Source organism: Lactuca sativa, chromosome 4 (genome assembly GCF_002870075.4).
Source record: "Lactuca sativa cultivar Salinas chromosome 4, Lsat_Salinas_v11, whole genome shotgun sequence".
Taxonomy (NCBI): domain Eukaryota; kingdom Viridiplantae; phylum Streptophyta; class Magnoliopsida; order Asterales; family Asteraceae; genus Lactuca; species Lactuca sativa.
This window is the reverse complement of record NC_056626.2, coordinates 240,421,827-240,443,166: the sequence shown is the minus strand read 5'-3', so window position 1 is coordinate 240,443,166 and position 21,340 is coordinate 240,421,827. Positions and strand designations below refer to the sequence as shown.

At 31.1% G+C, this 21,340-nt stretch overlaps 1 protein-coding gene and 1 long non-coding RNA gene across 3 annotated transcripts; both read right to left on the bottom strand.

Moving 5' to 3' along the window:
* Positions 1–6,267: 6,267 nt before the first annotated feature.
* LOC111919172 (uncharacterized) lies at positions 6,268–8,065 on the bottom strand. Its single transcript, XR_002859424.3, has 3 exons — positions 7,921–8,065; positions 7,669–7,783; positions 6,268–6,531 (listed from the first exon to the last, which is right to left on the bottom strand). It is a non-coding gene; the product is annotated as an uncharacterized LOC111919172 (long non-coding RNA).
* A 6,785-nt stretch (positions 8,066–14,850) lies between these two features.
* LOC111919178 (mitogen-activated protein kinase kinase kinase 5) lies at positions 14,851–19,636 on the bottom strand. Of its 2 annotated transcripts, none has more exons than XM_023914788.3 (9): positions 18,808–19,636; positions 18,176–18,706; positions 17,923–18,073; positions 17,693–17,856; positions 17,515–17,590; positions 17,328–17,387; positions 17,134–17,259; positions 16,388–16,597; positions 14,851–15,272 (listed from the first exon to the last, which is right to left on the bottom strand). In XM_023914788.3, exons 1-9 carry the CDS (start codon positions 19,227–19,229, stop codon positions 15,033–15,035), a joined length of 1,980 nt encoding a protein of 659 aa, XP_023770556.1. In that variant the 5' UTR covers positions 19,230–19,636; the 3' UTR covers positions 14,851–15,032. The 2 variants fall into 2 exon arrangements, with proteins under 2 accessions (XP_023770556.1, XP_023770555.1); XM_023914787.3 differs by having other exon boundaries at positions 18,176–18,712; positions 18,808–19,635.
* Positions 19,637–21,340: the final 1,704 nt, after the last annotated feature.

The following is a 21,340-nucleotide window of genomic DNA, read 5'->3' as shown; positions in this document are numbered from 1 at the left end:
TAGATTTGTGGGAAAATATATGTATGTAATGGGGGCTCATATATGAGAATGAGAGATCCTCCACATGGAGGAGGAGTTTTTTGTATAGATCTAAGTCAATGAACAATTAGGTTAGGCTTAGGACAGCCTAGGCCCAGCTAGTCATGGGTTAGGTTGTGCTGCTAGGCATCTAAAATAAACCTAGCATGGCCCTTAAGCGCATATAGCCTAGCCCCTAACTAGTTGGGCTGACCATCTCCTCATACATATCGGTCTAACTTAATCGACGGAGCTTGCTCATGGGTTAAGTCCTTGAGACGATCTAATGCATGGTTTTGTTCTAAATATTAACAAAACGGACAAGGAACTTAGATTTTTGTTCATATTTAGATAACCGTGTGTCACACCCTAAAACCGGAACGGCGGAAACGTTCTGGGGTAGATGACGTCATGTCAAGTATCACAACATATGCAGTATAGTAATCAAAGTACAACAACCATTGCATTAATAGTAATAGTTTTACATGATTTACATTACATAGAAAACATCAGGTAATACAAGTAATAATATAGGTGCAGCTTGGTACTAAACTGTCTTCATCCAAAAGCTCCTGGAATGTACCTGTCTAAAGTTGACCTGAGAATACAAGTTATTTGAAAGCGAGTATCAGCATTTTTTTAAAAATGCTGGTGAGTTCATAAGTATTTAGTGTCATTTTACTCAAATAACTTTATAAAAGTAGTAGTTTAGAATCAACGGTGTATTAGAGTCCTTTCCAGAAAATCCTATATTTTCTAATTAAAAGTGGTCTTCTACCAAGACCCGATAGTGTTATGTTTTAAAGAAGAATTTCCCTAAAATATTATCCTTATCAAAATACGGTATTTGACTTTAAAGAAAGTAGGAGGATATTACAAGTAAAAGTATTAGGGAAAATAACATAGGCCTAAACAGGAAATACTGCTGACTGAGGCAAAAGAAATCATAGACTCCAGGAGAGTATCGAATGAACAACACGTCTGGCTCAGTCTAACGAAAAGAGACCCAGACCCCAGACAGTATCAAATGGATGATACGTCTAGCAAGGTCTAAAAACAGTGAATACAGACCCCAGACAGTATCAAATGAATGATACGTCTAGCAAGGTCTAAAAACAGTGAATACAGACCCCAGACAGTATCAAATGAATGATACGTCTAGCAAGGTCTAAAAACAGTGAATACAGTGTTAAAACCCGTTACCTTAAGGCCATGAATTATAAGGTAACCCCGAGATACTCGTAACCATACTGATAGACACTAGAGAACTTGACGCCCTGCAAGCGTCGGTGTAAGTATGACATTTGTCACCCCTTGGTTTAGTAGGCCGTGGACTGTAGCTAGCAGTCAGGGTGCGGGGGTGTCAATCCCGTATAGATCTATACACACAATGTCCGCTCTCCCTACAAGAGACTCTGGTTACCAACTTGACAACAGAGAAGGTCGTGTACTGAAAATGTATCTCGTATAGTGAGATCTGATGTAAAATACTGGACTAATGATAAAGACTCACAACTGAACTGACTAATGTAAACCTATATGTATATGCTTGTATACATAATATATAACTAATGATCAAACGACCTTCGGACGGACATCCGATCCCACCAGACCACATCTCAACGAAGAAAAGGAAATAGGGCGAACTAGCCTTACTAAGTCCTTTAAACATTATTTATATATCTTATACAAGCATAGGCATACATTTAACTAAGTAGAAACATTTAACGAAGTTTAAGTGTTTAACGAAGTAGAAGTGTTTCACAAAGTATAAGTGTTAACAAGTAGGAGCGTATCGTGAAGTAGGAGTGTAGCGTGAAGTAGGAGCGTATCGTGAAGTAAAAGTGTATCACGAAGTAAAAGTGTTAACAAAGTAGTAGCATTTAACTAAGTAGGAGCATTAACTAAGTAGAAGTATAATAAGGCAGTAGAATCTAACGAAGTAGGAGTATAAAACATGGAAGAAAACTTAGGTGAAAACTTTGGAAAACCTTTATACTTAAGAAAATCATGATTTGGTATTCTTTTATAAAATAAGTTTGAAAACCTTTAGAAATTCTTTGGAAACCTTTCATAAACAAGTTTTGAATGAAACGTTGATAAAACATTTTGGGTAAAGAAATCCTTTGTTTAACATACTGCCGTAACATGATTTTAAGTAAAACGTACAACGTGAGAAACAATTTGAGAAAAGCTTTGTACAAGTAAAGATGTTTTGGAAGACCATTTACAATATCATACTTGGTAAAAACAGTTGACAGTGGAATCAATCCTTGTGCATGCGGGTTATCAATCACATGTGATTGATATGATAACTGGCATGTTTAACTTGTATTCCCACCATAAAAGCATGTAAAAACATTTAAAAGGTTAATTCAGGGGTATGAACTCACCTGATGTAAGTGGATCGAACGAAGGTGCCGGTTGGGTGCTCGGTGTCAAGTAAAGACTTGAACACACTTAGTGACTTGTTTGGGGCTCGAAACGGATGATTTTGGCTCGAAAATAAGTTGTAAAGAGAGAGAGAGTAGAGAGAGAGTGGAAAGAGTGTGAATGGAGTCAACTCCCCCTTATATAGGGGTTTAAGTTGGGCTCAGTGGAAATCTACCCGATACTGCTGTTAAACGGGGCTTTTTGGTCGCACCCGATTAAACGGTCGTATTTTGACTTGGTTGAAACTAAAAATTTTCAAGGGAATCTTGTGGTGTTTCTAATTTATTTCAACCCTTACCAAGTCATTATAAAAGTCCCACATTAATTAACCTCTTCCAAAAGGTTAACAGACAGTTTAATAAAACGAGGTTTATTAACGGAAGGAGGGGTTAAATATGACGGAATAAATTTCAGGTTGTCACGCCGTGTTTTTTCGTACACATTTGAACAATTTACATGTTCATAATAGGGTAATATCACCGATAATTACAATCATATTACCCTATTTTGAACAGGTCAACCAAGTTTACTGGTCAAATGTGTACGAAAAAATATGATTACCTAGATGTGGACAAATACCAAAGTTCATTACCCTCCTATGTCATTAACCCTTTGTTATTTTTTAAATTTTCTTTTCATATTATATATTAAAAGTTATTATAAATTGTTAACTTAGAAGGATTAAGAACTCAATAGATATTTTGGTCTCTTTAAAAAGGATTTTGTGTCTGTTAAACACACAATGTTACATCTATACATTGATTTTGTATAATACAAAAACTACTTAAATTCTATCTAATAATTGTATATTGATTTGGTTTAATTTAACTATTATGATGATGTCTATCTAAAATTAATAAGGGTGTCAATCTAAAAACGTTAAGGGTGTCCATCAAAAAACATAATATAAATCTCTAAAAATTTTACATTCAAAGGGGTGCCAAACACATTTTGCTTCTTAGTAGCATCACCATTTACAGATGTCAACGGGACCAAATGAGAACAGAAATAACTTCTTCATCCCCCGAATTCACATGTGTACCCTTAAACAAAAATGGGATCTCATGAGGATTTTTGACATCCCTGTTACCATTGATCACATTAACCGCAAAAATATTTGTGAAAAGTAATCATAACTAAAAGATTAAAAGGGGACACATAACTGTACCTATGTACTAAAGACATTAGCGTGTTGTTTGCTTTTTAAAATGTAAAATGTATGCAACATTTTTCACATCAGCGGAAGATTATGTGGACCAAAAGTTTACAGTCTACAAAAAAAAATGATTATTTGTTTTAAAGTATGTAAGGTACATAAATGATATTAAACCACATTGATCATATAGTATACAAAACAAATAAACCATATGTCACTTTTACTTATTCTAATGTTTTGTATTACGGGCTACAAAATGTGTATGAGAATCCACCATAAAATGTGCCCTATTACGAAAAAATGTATTTCTCATGTTGGGTTTTTTAGTTTCTCAATGGGTCACCTTGGAATGGTCGACCCTACTGCGAAATAAAGATTGATAAATATCGTTGGGGATACTGAAGAAAGAAAGATTCATTCAAGGGTCGTAATCAGTTCAAGAGTACATCGTTGAATTCATTGATAAATCCCGATTTCAAGGCACTTGGTCGATACTAAAGAAAGAAAGATTGATAAATATCAGTGGGGATTAAGGACCCAAATACCAGATTTTATACGATATTCCAAGTATACCACTTTTTCTCAGGTGGTAGATGTTGCAAGGGACCGTGAGATATAATTGAGTCGTCAGGATCAAGAAAAGGAAAGGGTTGGAGATAGAGAAACAAGAGGAGAAAAATGTCATTAGGAAAGCAGGACTGAAGGATCGTCTAAAAGACGAAAAGTGTCAAGAAAATTGTATTCCACCTAGTCAAGAAAAGATGATGGTAGATTGTGTGAGAAGTGTCGCAAAAAGCATGTGGGAAATTGCGACAACAGTTCTGTTCCATTGAAATGTTTTTAGTGCGGGAAAATGGGACATACTACAAGTAACTATACGATGAGTAAACCACTATGTTTTAATTACGGGAGAGTGGTCACTTTTTTGTGAACTGTCCAAAGGCAAAAACTATGTGCCAAGAAATCTTGGGCGAAGCAATCGATGGGAACCGAAGAATGTGAAGAAGAACGAGGAAAGGAGCATTGTTATGAGAGGACGGGTTTTCCAAATGACTATCGAGGAGGCTAGAGACAAACCCGATGTTGTCTTAGGTACATTTACTTTAAACTCACTCCCAATACGTGTTGTATTTGATTTGGGTGCAACCTTTTCATTTGTGTCGAGTCAATTTGTTGAAAAACTAAATATACCGCTAGCCCCGTTATACAAGAATATTACAGTAGATATGATTGATGGGAGTTGGATCTTAGTTAAAGATCAATATTTAGATTGTCGGTTTTAAATTGATGGGAACATTTACCCTATCAATTTGAAACCGATAACTACCAAAGAGTTTGAGGTTGTCGTGGGAATGGATTGGTTGGCAACTAATTTGGCCCGGATTATTTGTGATGAGAAATTACTTGTTATTGAGCCCCGAGTAGATCTAGATAAATATACGAGGAGATAGATGTTTTGAGAAGGTCTCAATAATTTCTATGGCCATATTTGCTCTAATTGCCCTTGTGGTTGTTACCCGTGCATAGTAATACCCATTTGGCGGACTTAAGTGGAAGTCTTTCTCAATTTTGTTAAAGTTTGACCATTTTGCCACTTATGTGTCCATGTGGTTGTCCTTGGTTTTTTGTTGAATTTCAAAAGTTGGTTGTTATTGTTGGTGTGAGCTTTAAACTTCATTGCTATTGTTTTGAGGCTTTGAGGTATGCTTCATGGGCAATTTTCACAAGATGAGTTTCCTTAAGTCATTTTTTTATAGTTTATGGATGTTGCATTATATTTGGTGTTGGTCAGTTGTTTCTGTTTTTTTTTCCCTTTTTCTGTGTACTTTGATTACTTTCCAACTTCCTGCCTGGGGTTTAGTTTATGAAAGAGTATGAAAACATTCAAGTATGTAAGAACAACTACAAAAAAATCATCGTGAGTTAAAACGGGATTTATGTTCGTTATTCAATATAACCCATTTCTTTGTTCTGCGCATTATTTTTTATTCAAAAGATAACACGAGATTTGTGATGACAAATGTTATTGTTTTTGTTTATTTTTTTTTTTCTAATGAGTAATGATTATTAATTATTTTAAGTTCTTTTTTGGTTTAGTTCAATAAGTTTGATAAAAGTTGTTTTTGTTGCATTAAAATACTAACAACTTTTTATTTTTAAAATTTTACTTTTAAAAAGATACTTTTCATGTGAAGGTTTTTTTTAAATTATTGATTTAATATGTTTTTTTATTTATAATTTGTTTGTTTTCCAAATTTAAATAAATGAAATAATTGATTTAATATATAAGTTGATGAGAGTCAAGTTGATAAAATAAGAGATGTAAAATACAATCAATTTTTAATTTTTAAAATTTTACGTTTAAAAAGATACTTTAAATCTGAAAATTTTTAAAATTATTAATTTATTATGTTTCTTTTAATATATATTATTTTTGTTGTCCAAAAACATCTACCTCCTCTAATAAACAAAACCCATTTTTGCCACTTGTCCCTCTTCTATATTGCCACTTTGCCACGTGTCATCTTCTATAAAATCCCTATATTTCCTATTTAAATAAAATAATTCAATTAATCAAAATTATTCGACAATTAGATTAGATTAGATTAGATAGTAGATTATATAGTAGATATTATCAAAATTCCCGATTTTATATAAAGTTATTATTGAATGGTTCAAGGTTTCAAATTCAAATTCAAATTCCATGTTTTTTTGGAAACAAAAACAATTGACGTAAATCTTTGGTTACATATCCTAATTATTTTTTGAATCATTTTAAAGATTTCAAAGAATCCCAAAAAATCAGCTTTTTCAATTCAAATTTTAATAGATACATATCAAATACTCCAATAATACGTCTTCAACTTTCGTTCCAATTCCAATTGTCGACTTTCATTATGCTTTCTTCTTCAACATTACGTTTTCTGCAGAAGATACATCATAAGAAATTTGGTTAGTTCATCTTCATATCTTCATAAACCAATAATTCTAACATTTTTCTGAAAATACGTTAATACCATTCTACTTTCAGTTCTTATTTCTTTGTTCGGATGCATCCTACTTCACTCATCTATTTCTGGTTCAATTTCTCCATATATGTTTTTAACATAAAGGAAGCTGCCCCTTTATGTTCAAGATATATGTTCTGTTTGTATACATCTTGAAAAATTAGATAAAGATATATGTTTTGATTCACTGATTTCATATAGATTTTGATTTGTTTGTTTTGTTTTCTTATTTTTTCTGTATTATGCTAGAATTCTAGGGTAGTTATTTGAAGCTTCATATAAATCTGGAAGAAAAACAAAAAGTAGTTGTTAATTATATCCCATAGCTATCTGTTTTTGATTTGTTTGTTTTATTTTCTTATTCTAAATCTGGAAAAAAAATCAAAGAAAGAATAGTCGTTAAAGATATCACATAGCTATTTGTTTTAAAGATTAAAAAAATCGCATTTCTAGACTAAACATTTCATTACACATTTTTCTAGAATGAAAAATAATGTTTATTATATAACCTTAGATAAAGATGTATGTTTTGATTCACTGATTTCCTATAGATTTTGATTTGTTTATTTTGTTTTCTTATTTTTTTCTGTATTATTCATAATTTTAGGGTAGTTATTTGAAGCTTCATATAAATTTGGAAAAAAAAATCAAAGAGTAGTTGTTAACGATATTCCATAGCTATCTGTTTTTGATTTGTTTATTTTATTTTCTTATTCTTTCTACTGAAACTACCCCTTTATGTTCAAGATATATGTTCTGTTTGTATACATCTTGAGAAATAAGCTTGAAAAATAAGATAAAGATGTATGTTTTGATTCACTGATTTCATATAGATTTTCATTTGTTTGTTTTGTTTTCTTATTTTTTATGTATTATGCAGAATTTTATTGTAGTAATTTGAAGCTTCATATAAATCTGGAAAAAAAAATCAAAGAGTAGTTGTTATGATATCCCATAGCAATCACCTAAACAATTTAATAAATACTAAATCTGGAATCTATTCATACAATTATTAGTGCATCTTCTGCAAAGAACGAAAAAATTTTATTTTACCTTTATTCCTCTTCTTCAAACGTGTTTTAGCAACGACGCCGTTATTTCTTTAAAACTCTTTTTCCAGATTTTGACCTCCATCGAGGTATCTTTGTTCTCTACTCTCTATTCATTCCTTATTCAAGAACAAAGTCGCACCCAGGTTGAAAAAAAGGGAAAAAAATCGCAAGGTTAGAATAGTTTAGGGTATTAGGTTATGAAAATCATTTTATCTCAAGAAGCTGTAAGTTGTTTTAAAACGCAAATCCTTACAATTATATAAAATAGAACTTCACCACAATATCATATTACATGCAACGGAACTCCGGCGAGTTGATTTGGCGACGTTGGTAGGCTTCTCTTCCTTCCTCTTGAGTCTTGAGAGTTGAGACGACTGTGAATTACTCTATTCATCTGTTCATTGCCACGTAACGTTGTTTTATTAGAGTGAGTTACAAGTATAGTCCCTAGACTATTTTACATAAAATTTTGGGCCCTTGGCTTTCACTTAAACAATACATTTTTAAATGTAATTAATTAAGAAATATGATATTATTTCCAAAATAAAAACATATATATATATATATATATATATATATATATATATATATATATATATATATATATATATATATATCAGTTTTCAAATATATAATCCAATGTAATTTTATTCCCGATATATTCTTATAACATCTTTACAAATATATATCATCTTTCTTAAAATTTAAATACTATTTTTTTTGCAGATTCAAATAACAACATGGACTACAGTCATGCTAAAGAAAAGTGAAAACTTAGAAAATTATATTTGGATAAAAAAAATCCAAAAATAATTATTCTACGTCAGTACCTCATAATTCATCAACCGTACATGTTTTTAACATGAAAGAGAATGGTGATGGTATCAATTTTTTTATCCAACTTTTACTATTTTCGCGATTAATTTACTAACGAATTACAGGAGGATATCTTAAAACGATTTATAAATCTTTTTAAGTTTCCCGATACATTTTGAAAATTTAATTATATTGTGAATACATTTTACTGTAATATTTTTATCGTTTAAAAACTTTTGTTTTACAGAACGAACGGACATGTATTATAATAAAGTTGTACTTATTTACCATCCAAAATCAAATGCTTTTTTACAATTATTAATTTTTTTGGTGTATAATTTTTTTTAACTTATCTCCCGTGGTTTCCACGGGTTATAACCTAGTTAAGATATGAAATAATTGATTTAATATCTAACTTGATAAGAGTAAACCTGATATAAATAAGATAGAAATATATGATTTTATCTCTATTAGAAAAAAAGTTAGAATTTGTCACACATTCTACCAAAACTACTTGTCGCTCAAAAACTGATCAAATGAAAATAATAGCTGTAATTGCATCCTGCATGGAAACACTAATACGGCTATATATAACACATTTTCTATAATATAACATGTTTCCAAAATAGGGAAAACTTTCCACATGATTCTCATATTTAGTTAAGTCTTTAATTTAATCATGACAAAATTACACAAATGGTCCCTGAGTCCACAAATCCATTCCTTATAAACCTTTTAACAAACAAACATAGTCCCTCATTGTAAGAATTGCAATAGAAAAGACCATTTATTTAAATTTTTTATATTTTAGTTTGTGGCTTTTCCAGCACTGATTGTTAAAATGTCACCTTAACCCCTTTGAACTTTATAAAATATTATCTTTACCCTTTTATTTTTTTAAACTTTCGTGCTTATTATCCTACTATATAAAATTAGATTTTCAAAAATATTTTTGGTTGGTTGACGTAAAAAGATATTGGAAGCCATTCAACAAAAACAACTTGTAAAAAAAGTTATTCATTATTGGTGTAGTTTATTATAATATTAGGAGTCGTTCAGCAAAAAAAATTGTAAAAAAATGGATGAGACATCATTTGCCCATGTTTTGGCCAAATTTCATTTAAAAGTTTTAGTTTTGTGGACACATATTATAAATTTATTTTAATGGTAACGACAGTGCCTAAACCTAAATCTCAAAACTTAAAACACAAAGGAAACTAATCACCCAAAGGAAACAATTCATCATAACTGTTCGCCTATTTTCAGTCTAATGCCACATCTGACTCAACAGCTCCTTCTTCCTCTCCTCTGAGAATTCTACTTTGACCGACGCTGTATCGTGTGGGTACCCCATTTATATGTGTGTGTATATATATATATATATATATATATATATATATATATATATCCCTATTCTAATAAAAGAATATGTTTAATATCCTATTGACAAGTGTCATACAATTAGAACACCTCATTAATGTTATATATTTATTATCATGCCATTTGTCAACCTATTAATTATTCATTTTAAATTTCAAATTTTAAATTTTTTCACTCTAATTACATTAAACTAATAATTGATTCTTTTATTTAAATTTCAAATTTTAAAATTTTCCACTCTAATTATATTAAATTAATAACATTAGATTGAAAAAAAAAAAATTTAATACATATTATAAGATGATATAACTTCAATTATTTATTTAAATCAACGATTATAATTTGATATAACTAAAAAAATTTCTCTTAAATAATACTTTATTTAGAATAATTAATTAATAATTTTGACTTTTTATATGAAAGTTTAATTAATTTTATAACCGTAGTTCTTACGGGTTATAAACTAGTATATATATATATATATATATATATATATATATATATATATATATATATATATATATATAATTACGATTACAAATGTAGTTGATTTTTTTTGTATATACATTGTAACTAAGTTATTCCAATAAAAGCATGTGAAGATATAATACTGAATCTTTCTCGTTATTTATTAATTTCTAATTACTTAATCAGCCGGTAAAACACTAAAACACAACCCCAATAAAATTAGGACAGATCCATGTTAGGGGTGGTTTGAAAGAGAATGTCTTGCCATCAGTGGGATTAATGAAGTGCCTCAATGGTCATCAAAAGATACAAGATACAGTTGGTAGAACTTCAAGGGTACACCTCGGTGAGGGGTGGGTGGCTGGTGATTCTCATGTGGACGTTTGAGTGCTCTATCATGTTTGTTAGCCTATGTGATTGTTATGGTGTTGGTGTTTGGTAAGTGTTGCATTATATCTTTGTGGTGTGCATGCGATTCTTAAGGGGGTGTTTGGGGTATCTTTTCAGAGGGCAAAAGATCTTTTGGCAAAAGTTCCAAAAAGCTAGGTTTCCCTGACTTTTCCAAAAAGTCAGTTTTCCTTCTTTAAAAAATCCAAAAGGAGCTTTCCCCAAACATCTTTTCAGGGCCGGTCCAAACGTATATGGGGTCCGGGGCGAAAAGAAAAAAAGGGCCCCTTAAAGAAAAATATAATAAAGATTAAAAAAAATCATTTATTCTTCTCTATAATCACGTTCAATTAGCAATAACAAGCAAGTCAAATTGTTTATCTTTTGAGCTAATTTGAGTTTGAACCAAATTTAGGCCCTAAAAATCATTTTGGTAATAATTGGTTTATATATATATATATATATATATATATATATATATATATATATATATATATATATATATATATATATATATATATAATCCAGAAATTTTGGGCCCGTTGAGTCGTGGGCCCTGGGCGGTCGCCCGGGTTGCCCACCGTCTGGACCGGCCTTGCATCTTTTGTTTGTTATCTTTTCCCAAAAGTTTTTTTGCCCTCTCAAAAGATATCCCAAACACCCCCTAAATGATATTTTCTAGGATACAATTTAAAAATATGCATATGAAAACTAAGAATAACACATTCGTAAAGGGAAAATTATATAAAAATCACTATATTTTGGACATTTTATGGTTTAACCATTGCATTTCAGTTTCGTCAATAAAAGTCGCCCCAAGTCTCATATTTTTTCTATGCTGACCACTATCAACTTTATATAATTATAGTTGATTAAAGTGGTCATAATATAACCTTTTTAATGTTTAGTTACATTAGCAAAAATACCGACACACAATATTTCATTAAATACACAAAATTTTGATAATTTTTTTGACAAAAAATTTGTTGTGACTATTTTAATCTGCTATAAAGATAGTTAAAATGGTCAACATAGACGATGATCTATGTGTATTTTTTATGTACTAGTTTTAAACTTATTAATCCTAATCTTTCGTATGTGAAATAATCAAGGTTCTAAAAAGCGGGACATGGCACGTCATGACTCCAACGCTTGTTCTTACCGTCAAGCTTTGATAAAATGTCGCGTTAAGTCATTTATTTATATAAAAATGAATAATAGTAGAATATATAAATATATATATATATATATATATATATATATATATATATATATATATATATATATATATATATACAAAATTGTCGTTTTAAGTCACACCTTACAAACGACATGACTTCCCACAACTTGAAAAAATTTGAGGTTTGACATTGCCGTCAAGTCATGTCTTACGTTATTTAGAACCTTGAAAATAATACAAATTACAGGTAGTGTACCTAATCGTGTATTGATACAATTTTGGTAAAAAAAATGTGTCGAACACAAAGAGAATGAAAATGGTTTAGATCAAATAGTTCAAATGTCAATTAAACTTGTAAACAATAAAGTAAAAAGGGTATTGTTTAAATTTAACCAAACTTAACTAAAATTAAGAAAACTAAAGAATAAATTTAGAGACAAAATAAATAAAGATGTTTTTGCATAGATTCAATTTCGCCTTCAGATATGGTGGGTTTTGTTATTTTTTTACCGATTTCTAATGTAATTATTTATCTTGGTCTGATTAACTAATATGTATAATTATAAAGATGCACAACATAATTTCATGGAATTAACTATCTAAACAATTATAATTAAGTTTTTATTACGAGAGATTTGATTTATGAATTAACTTCAATGATCATGAAAGTCGATTATATAAGTGATTAACAAATGCTCTCTTACACATTTAAGTTTACGATTATACTACCTGACCTTAGGATTTAATCAATCACTAGACCTAACAACTTATTGCTCATAAACTAATCAAGATTCAAGTTAATACAACCAGATTGGTTGTCTAAATTCTACTAACTTAACAATAGATAATAGAAATCAAAACTTTAACACGTAAGATACTTGATCAAACAAACATAACATATTAAATAAAATTAAATATTCAAACAATGGAATCACACCAAGTCATAAGGTTACATCTTATCTAGTGAAAACATAAGGGTTTTACCCCATAATTAATAGACAAAAATAGAAAAGCATCACTGAAGGATTGCTAGACACGATTATCAAGCGAATCAAAGTGAAATCCTAATATTTATAGCTTGCGATTCTTCAAATCTTTGCTCCTACTATTTCTCCAGCTTTGAAATAACCCCTAAAAGGGTTCTGGACGACTTCTAATACCTTACCAAATTATGGTGAGAAAATCATGTATTTATAGACTCGGCAACTCAGTGTCACGATAATAGGAGTCTAGCGTCATGAAAACCATGTCTCCATATTCGTGTCAATTTGAACTCTTGGACGAGGCACATAACTTGAATTTTGGCAGGTTTTCAAGTATGGTCCTAATCATCTCAATTCTTATCCTAATCTTTTCATTTTTCTTCTCACTTTCGATTTTTACTATATTTGTCCAATATAAAACATATTAAGTATCATTTATCTTAAAAGTAATTTATAACCTGTGAGAATCACGGTTATAAAATTAATTAAACTTTCAGAGTAAAAACTTAAAATTATTAGTCAATTAATATTTCAAATAAATTATTTTAAATAAATTATTAATTAATAGATATTTTTTAGGTTTTCATAAGGTGTCTTTTTTAAATGTTTCATAATGATTTTTGTCATTGTTTGCAATATTTTCTTCAATTTTAAACAATCATAACATTTTTATATGAACTCGTATTGTTTTGATTAAAATGGTAATAATAGAAATTTTGGTTAAAGTTTAGTGACTCTAATGAATATTTTGACGCACCATATTTCACTAAATCCACCAAATTTTGACAAAAATGTTGTTGTGACATTTTTAACATGTAGAAGATCAAAATGGCCACCATAGATAAAATTGTTAAACTTGGTGTTGGCCTTTTGAAATATAGTGTGGTTAAACAAAGAAATAGCCAAAATCATTCATCAAACGTTTGGTAACATTTATAAAAATCTCATAAAACATTGCAAAAAATGCAAATATGAAATGTCTACCGAGGATCCCTATTCGCCAATAAATTGTTTTCAAATTATTATCTACTCGTTTTAATCCTATATACAACATTAATCATACAAATACAATAAAATCATATGTAAAAACAAAGGAGAAATTATATTATTCTTTTTTCATATTTGTTTTTCTTATTAGGAAAATATACTTTGAAAATTTTCTTCAACCATAGAGTGTAGAGTGTTCTGCTTTTGGATAACACTGCTATATTTGGATTTGTAATATAATGTTGTAATATTAATGAATGAAGTCAATGAACCCGTCGAAATAATTTGAAACTTTAATACTCCGATATCTGTTCATAGGGTTCAAATTTACAACAGCGTATGCAATATATCTAAAGCAAATATGACCAAAACACACACACACACAACAAGATACATAAATAAACATCACAACATCACATTTAGAAGCAAATAGTATAAATCTAAAGCGTAAAATGTGAAATAAGAGTGTTTCTCAGTGAGCATAATGTGAAACAGACAAAAATGTGAAACATGTGTAATGTGTTTCCTTCCTTTCAAGCACAAGTAGGCCAAAACAAACTTTTACGTAAGTTTTATATGTATAAAATCACCTTTAAAAGAAAGTCCACTTACTTGATTCTGCCTATTTTCTCAAATTTCTCAATGTGAAGTGGAGATGAGAGAGTTTGAAAATATAAGGGTGAAAATGTGAAAAAAAAAATCTAAACTTTTTTTTTTTTGGCTTAAATACAGGGAGACCACTTTTTGACCATTTCATATTTCACAGTAGCCCTTGCAAAATGCTTGACTATTAGTATTAGGAAGGAATCATTTTTTTGGTTAATATATGCCAAATTATTAAGGAAAATAGATATATTTATCTATTTCTCAAAAAGTAATAGTCAACTAACATTATATAACGACCAAAAGACATTACACCACAAAAAAATGTTATTGAATAGTTATCTATTAGTACAAATCACATCACAATACAACATCACAATGCAACGAAAGTCATACTATGTGGTACAACAATTTTACATAAAAATAAATTTATAGAATCATATATATACAATATACATTGTAACAACATTGCTATTCAAATAAAAGCATGTGAAGATATAACAATGAATCTAATTTCTAATTTGTTAATCAACCAATAAAAAAACACCAGATACAACTAGACTATGATGACCCCCTGTCAGGAGTGGTTGGAAGAGAATATGTCCTGTGACCACCATTGGGGATTTGTGAAGTGCCCCAATGGTCATGAAAAGATACAGTTGGAAGAACTTCAAGGGTCGACCTTGGAGACTGGCGGGTGGCTGGTGAATTCTCTTGTGGATGTTTCCGGGCTCTTCTATGCGAGGGTTGCATTATATCTTTGTGACGTGCATGTGATTCTTTTGGATTAAATGATATTTCCTAGAATATAATTTAAAAAATAAGCATGTGAAAACTAAGAATAACAAATATGTAAAATGCAATATATATATATATATATATATATATATATATATATATATATATATATATATATATATATATATATATATATATATATATATATATATATATAAAAGCCACTATGATTTATTCGACCATTTTGTGGTTTATTAACCATTGTATTTCAGTTTCGTCAATAAAAACCGTCAAAGTTTGACAAAAATAAGTGTTCTGTGGTCACAATAGAAAACTTTTGTCAAAGTTTAGTGACTTTAAAAGACACTAAATTTTGACAATTTTTTTTTTGTTGTGGCCCACTTTATATAAAAAGTCAAAGTGGTTAAGATAGATAAAATTGCCAAACTTTGGTGGCTTTCATTCATTAAACTAAAATATAGTGGTTAAACAAAAAAAAATTGGCCAAAAATGGCTTTTATATATTTTTCAAATAAATAAATGACTAAATGACAGAAATGGTCACTAAGTATCATTGTTTTTTACAATTTTGGTACCAATAAGTTCTTTCTTGCAATTTTTTTCCTAATTTGAGGTTTCGTAAGTTTTATTTATTTATTTATGTTTCATAACAATTTTGGTCATTGTTTCAAATAAAATGACTATTTTACCTTCTTTTTTTTTAACTTCTTTACAAATTTTATTAGTGATTTTCTCTTTACAAATGACAAAATGCCACTAGATAATAAACCAAGTTTCACATTTGTTCCACCTACTTCCTCAAAGCATTTTTTTGAAAAGATTTAACACTCAACTTTCTAACTTTGGTCATTTTTTTAAAACCTTTTGTTCTAGTATTATCAAATTTTCTAATTTGTGGCGTTGATGTGGAGATATATGTGACATATTTATTGAAACATTAAACATGTTAATGCCGAAATTGAAACTTGACTACTATTTAATAAATCTGTTTCAATAAACCAGTCACATGTCATATGTCCATATCAATGTCATGTCCACAAAAAGTACAAACTTTCATAACAACAAAACAAAACTAAAAGTCGAGTGATTAAACATTTAAAAAAAAAGTTAATGAAAACGTATATAAATAAATAAAAATTCACAAAATTGGAACTTACATTCAATCTCAAACGAGAAAACGCTTGTTTGCAGAGTGCAAAATTTGGATCAAATGAGTTACACACAAAAGGATGTTCAAGCAACAAAGCAGCCGATGAACGATTTTCAGGATTCCTTTGCAAACATCGTCTCAAAAAATCTTTTCCTTCTGATGATAAAGATTCAGGTATTGGTGGTGATCTTCTTAACATGTTGAACATCGCTTGCCCCTAACAATAAAAAAAAAATTGTATAAACATATAAAGTCCTTACATTTTGACCTCATATCCAATTATGTCCTTATATTTTTTTGAGGGGAAATCTCCGATAAATTCCCAATATTTTAAGTCAGTTTACGTTTAATCCTAACATTTATTTTTTGAACAGAAAAGTCTTGATTATCTAATTTTACACGATAATTTGTCGTTTTATGTTGAAAAAAATAAAGACTATTTCGTTAATTTGGGAAAATATAAAATAATCAGGACTTTTCTGTTCAAAAAATAAAAGTTGCGATTAAACCGTAAACTGGCTAAAATATTGGGACTTTATCGAATATTTCCTTTTTTTTTTTCTGATTAAATCCCGAATACCGGTTAAATTATTCAATTGTGGACAATTTGCAGGTTAACAACATATGTTGTGTCAAGTGTAGGGACTTAATTGAATATGAGGTCAAAATGTAGGGACTTAATTGAATATGAGGTCAAAATGTAGGGACTTAATTGAATATTACCTCAAAATATTATAAAAAATACCAACTTACTGCATTGAACTCATTCCAAGGAGGTTTTCCAGTGACCATTTCAATTAGGGTACACCCCAAGCTCCAAATGTCCATGGTACACGTGTCTTCCATATTTGCATCTTTTCTAAGAACAGCTTGCAAAACCTGTGAAGATGATGGCAGTCTTTATCATCGTACATAGGAAGGGTAAATTTGTAATTTCAAAGAAATACCTCTGGAGCCATCCAGTGTGGACTACCCTTTAAGGAAAGATCATTTGAATGTGCAGAAAGCTGTAAAGCCACAAAAGGGATAACAGATAACTATTAGGACACTTTTTTCCTTTCCTTTTTTATTAATATAATATTGATAATTGATAATTGATAATTGAGAAATATATAAGATTATTTTTCAACTCACATGTTTTGCCAATCCAAAGTCTGCTAGCTTCACTACCCCGGATGCATCAACGAGCAAATTTGCTCCTTTAATATCCCTATAAATATAATAGAGATATATCATCTTACTTATAGTTGCAATTATCAATATGTATGTGAAGAGAAATAAATCATAAATTAATATCAATAATAATAATCACCTGTGAACTGTTTTCTTGCTGTGTAAGTAAGCCAATCCTGAGAGAATATGACGTGTGAAATTTCTAACTACAGATTCTGTTAAAGCTCCACAGTGTTCTTTCACATATTTATTAATGGCGCCAGGGTGAACATACTCCAAATATATGCAAAATCGATCCTCAATCTGCATAGAGCAGAGTAATTTGTTGATCAACAAAATCAATGAAATGTATAGAGTAAAGAAACTTACGATTTCAGAACCCAGATACTGTACGATGTTTGGATGTTCTAAGGTTCGTAGAACTCTTATTTCCTGCTCTAATTGACGTATACATTCAGATGATTTTGTGTCGTCTGGAATGATGTCGACTTCTTTCATTGCGCATAAACTTCCAGTTTCACTATAAGAAAAAATTGGAATTTATAATGCAGAGAGGAGAAGATGAGAAGAAGGTAGTTTTGAGTTATGATTATGGTTATGGTTATGGTAGATGATGACATACCGATTGATTGCTTCATATACGCTACCATAAGTTCCACGACCGAGGAGTTTCCCTTTCTGCCATTGTCCTTTTATCGATTGCCCATCTGATTGACGACTAGACACATGTCTCGGAGGTGCGGGAGGCCGGGGAAGTGGATAAACATTAGCGTTGTTGCTTTCTGTCCTTGCCATGGAAGTTTCCGGCGGAGATTTGATGTTAAGTAAAGGGACTGACGGATTCCGGTAAGGACTCTGTAATGGCGGACTGTGGAGTTGCGATCGTCTTGTTGATGGCGGAGAAAAATGAAATTCTCGAGGAAAAGCGAACGCAGAATCAAATATATCGACGGTGCTGAACCTTTTGGGGCTGAGTGTAGGGCTTGTGGAGGCGGTGGTAGGGGCACTCCTAGCCGGAACATCTAACCTGATATCACCGCCATCCTTTTCGCCGTTTATGCCTTCAGGATAACATTTCCGGCGATGGTAAGTAGAAGTTTTAGACGATATTGAGATACCACGACTGTTATTGTTCGTCGGAATTCTATCAGATCTGCAACTATATAGTTTCCAGATTCAGTTTCACAATAAGATGGAAGCATAATCATATCAATCATATCCTCCCTTTATGATTCAAAAGTCTCAGAAGCTTACCGTCCATCTCCTCTGCTATTAGCTTCCGCCGGAAACCGCAATTCATCGTTAGGAAGCGGCAATGGTTGGGGAACGGCGGACAAGGACCAGTGTTGCTGCAACTTATATGGCGACTTTGACTTGGAAGTTGGGGAAACTGGCAACGATTTTGACCTAATACTAGCATCATCTTCCTCCGGCGCACAAAAGTCCTCCATTGTCAGGTGGCGGAGTTTACGCTGCCTGGTGAGCCTCTTCTTCAACTGCGGAGAAAAAAGCCCTCCATTCATCGACGACCCACACGGCGAAGAAGAAGACGAACACGGAGACGTCGATGCAAAATTCGCATTCTTCGAAGAATTATTAGAAGTAGAAGTAGAGAAATGCATCAGATTAACAGGGGAAGAAAGATGAAACCTCCTTTTATTGAAGAATTTACCCATGAGCAACCAAATTCGCAACCAAAATAGCCAAATGCCTTACGAAAACGGTGATCCAGAAGCTAGTAGAAATTGAGGGTTATGAGGTTGAGGAGTCGTCGCGTTTACTACCATTTTGTCAACATTTGAATCGGCAATTGAGACGTTTGTTTCCTCCATGTTATGATTGAAGTAAGGCACACGATTATATATATACATATCGTCATCACCAACATCATCATCATACTCGTTATCGCTTCCACTCTGTGTAAACGCCAAGAAACAAAGTCCAAAGTCAATGCTCGTGTGCACTACATAGTGCATACTTGGTCGTATATATATACATATATACTTTCTGTATGTATAGATGCAGAGGGGGAAGAAGAGATGTTCCACTGAATTTTCAAAAGCAGACGAAACTGTAGACGGTGATGTTGATTGGAAAAGTCGCGTTTGACCCTGGTGTTTTTATTTATATTATCAAACGACCCCTCTCTATTTTCTTTTTTTATATTTTTTAATTAAAGAAAAGGCTTTTTTACAATTTTTTTTCATAATATTGTATTAGGTAAATACTCTTATTATAAATTATAAATTTGTGACTGTTTTTTAATAGTAGCATAAAACCAACTGTTTTAATATATTATAATTATGAATGGAGACTCCTTCAACATGAAGATCGATTTTGATGTTATATTTAGACCGGAGGGTGTGGGAGGGAAACTTCCCTCATTTTTTGTGGGTCATACCTTCATTTTCTTCATTTTTCTTTCCCTCACCTAAAAGCCAAGGAATGGGACACTCCGACTCGCTTACTTGGTTCATTAATATCCACAACCAAAACTCTCTCGACACAACGAGTTAAAGCTTCAAACTTGTCGAGTCCCAAAGGAATTTGTAAACAGTTAGAGAAATAAACTTACACCGGAACCAAGCGTTACAAAAATTGGGCACTAATGTAGAATGAACCATAAGTGAATGAGCCAACATTACCGCAAACAAACATTGGGTGTTGATCCATGTCCTTGTAAAATAATGTTTACCAAATGTCAATTCTCAGTTGCAAGAGTTTATGGACTTAATAGAGACAAAAATTTATTTGGATAGATATATACGACTAATTCTGATTCTTTTTATGAACTAATCCTAGAAAGTAACTTGGTTTACATGCCACTTTTTCTCTAAAGTCTTAAACCAAGCAAGCCACTATCAATTTCACGCCACATTTAAAGATCGATACAAATTGATGTTAATTCTAAAAATCTTCAAAGAAACTAATGTTTATCTTTACCTAATTAGTGCTTGCCTTCCTAAAGGTTCCAATATTGTCTTGACATTGTCAAGTTCTTTATTTTTAATTTTACAATTAAACGACAAACTGAATCATGTTGCCACTACATGGATCTGAGCATTCTTTTAAACTCGATGTTTTTCTCGTTCTCATTTACTTTTACTTGTGGGCTTGATGTTCTCCAACAATCCGAGACAGCAAAAAAAAATTATAGAAAAAAAGATCCTTAAAAGAGGTTATCTACATAATTCATAGTGAGAGAATATGTTGAACATAAAAATATAATAAAATTTTAAAAAAGCTACAAAATACCTTCAAACAAATACCATCAAACCAACCATTAATCAAATTTAAAATAGAGACCCGACATTAAAGGAACATTGAGTTGTTGATTCTTGAAGCTACACAACTGAATAGACACACATGTATACTTAAAAAAAATAAAGAAATCATGGTGGAGAGAAACAGACATTGAAGACACTGGTGTCTATAAATCTTTGCCTTCGAGAATGGGGCAGAGATAAGGTTAGGAGACGAAGGCAGAAGGAAGCCATTATTGTTTATGGAGGACTCTTCCAAATGAAATAATTAAGACCGTTAGAAATGGATATGACTGACAGAGAGAAGACGGGAACCATAGGACTCCATCACTTCAATTTTCAACACCTTTTTGGGCTAAAACACACTCCATCACTTTAATTTTGAGACACGCATAGATTTTCTTTGTTGATACTTGATACATTTGTAATATTCAAGTATAGAACTTGACGGTAGTGAAGATCACATTTTAGTTTAATATTAAAAAATGGACTATTAAGAACTATAGAGTGTATGTACGTTGATA

What these genes read in the sequence shown, in the direction of transcription:
- LOC111919178 (XM_023914787.3), bottom strand. Translation starts at nt 19,229, where the DNA reads ATGGGTAAATTCTTCAATAAAAGGAGGTTTCATCTTTCTTCCCCTGTT. An exon ending in ACTTTGGATTGGCAAAACAT is followed by an intron (nt 17,388 to 17,514) that starts GTGAGTTGAAAA and finishes GTGGCTTTACAG; the next exon opens with CTTTCTGCACATTCAAATGA. An exon ending in TTTCTCGTTTGAGATTGAAT is followed by an intron (nt 15,273 to 16,387) that starts GTAAGTTCCAAT and finishes ATTATATTCTAG; the next exon opens with GAAATATCATTTAATCCAAA.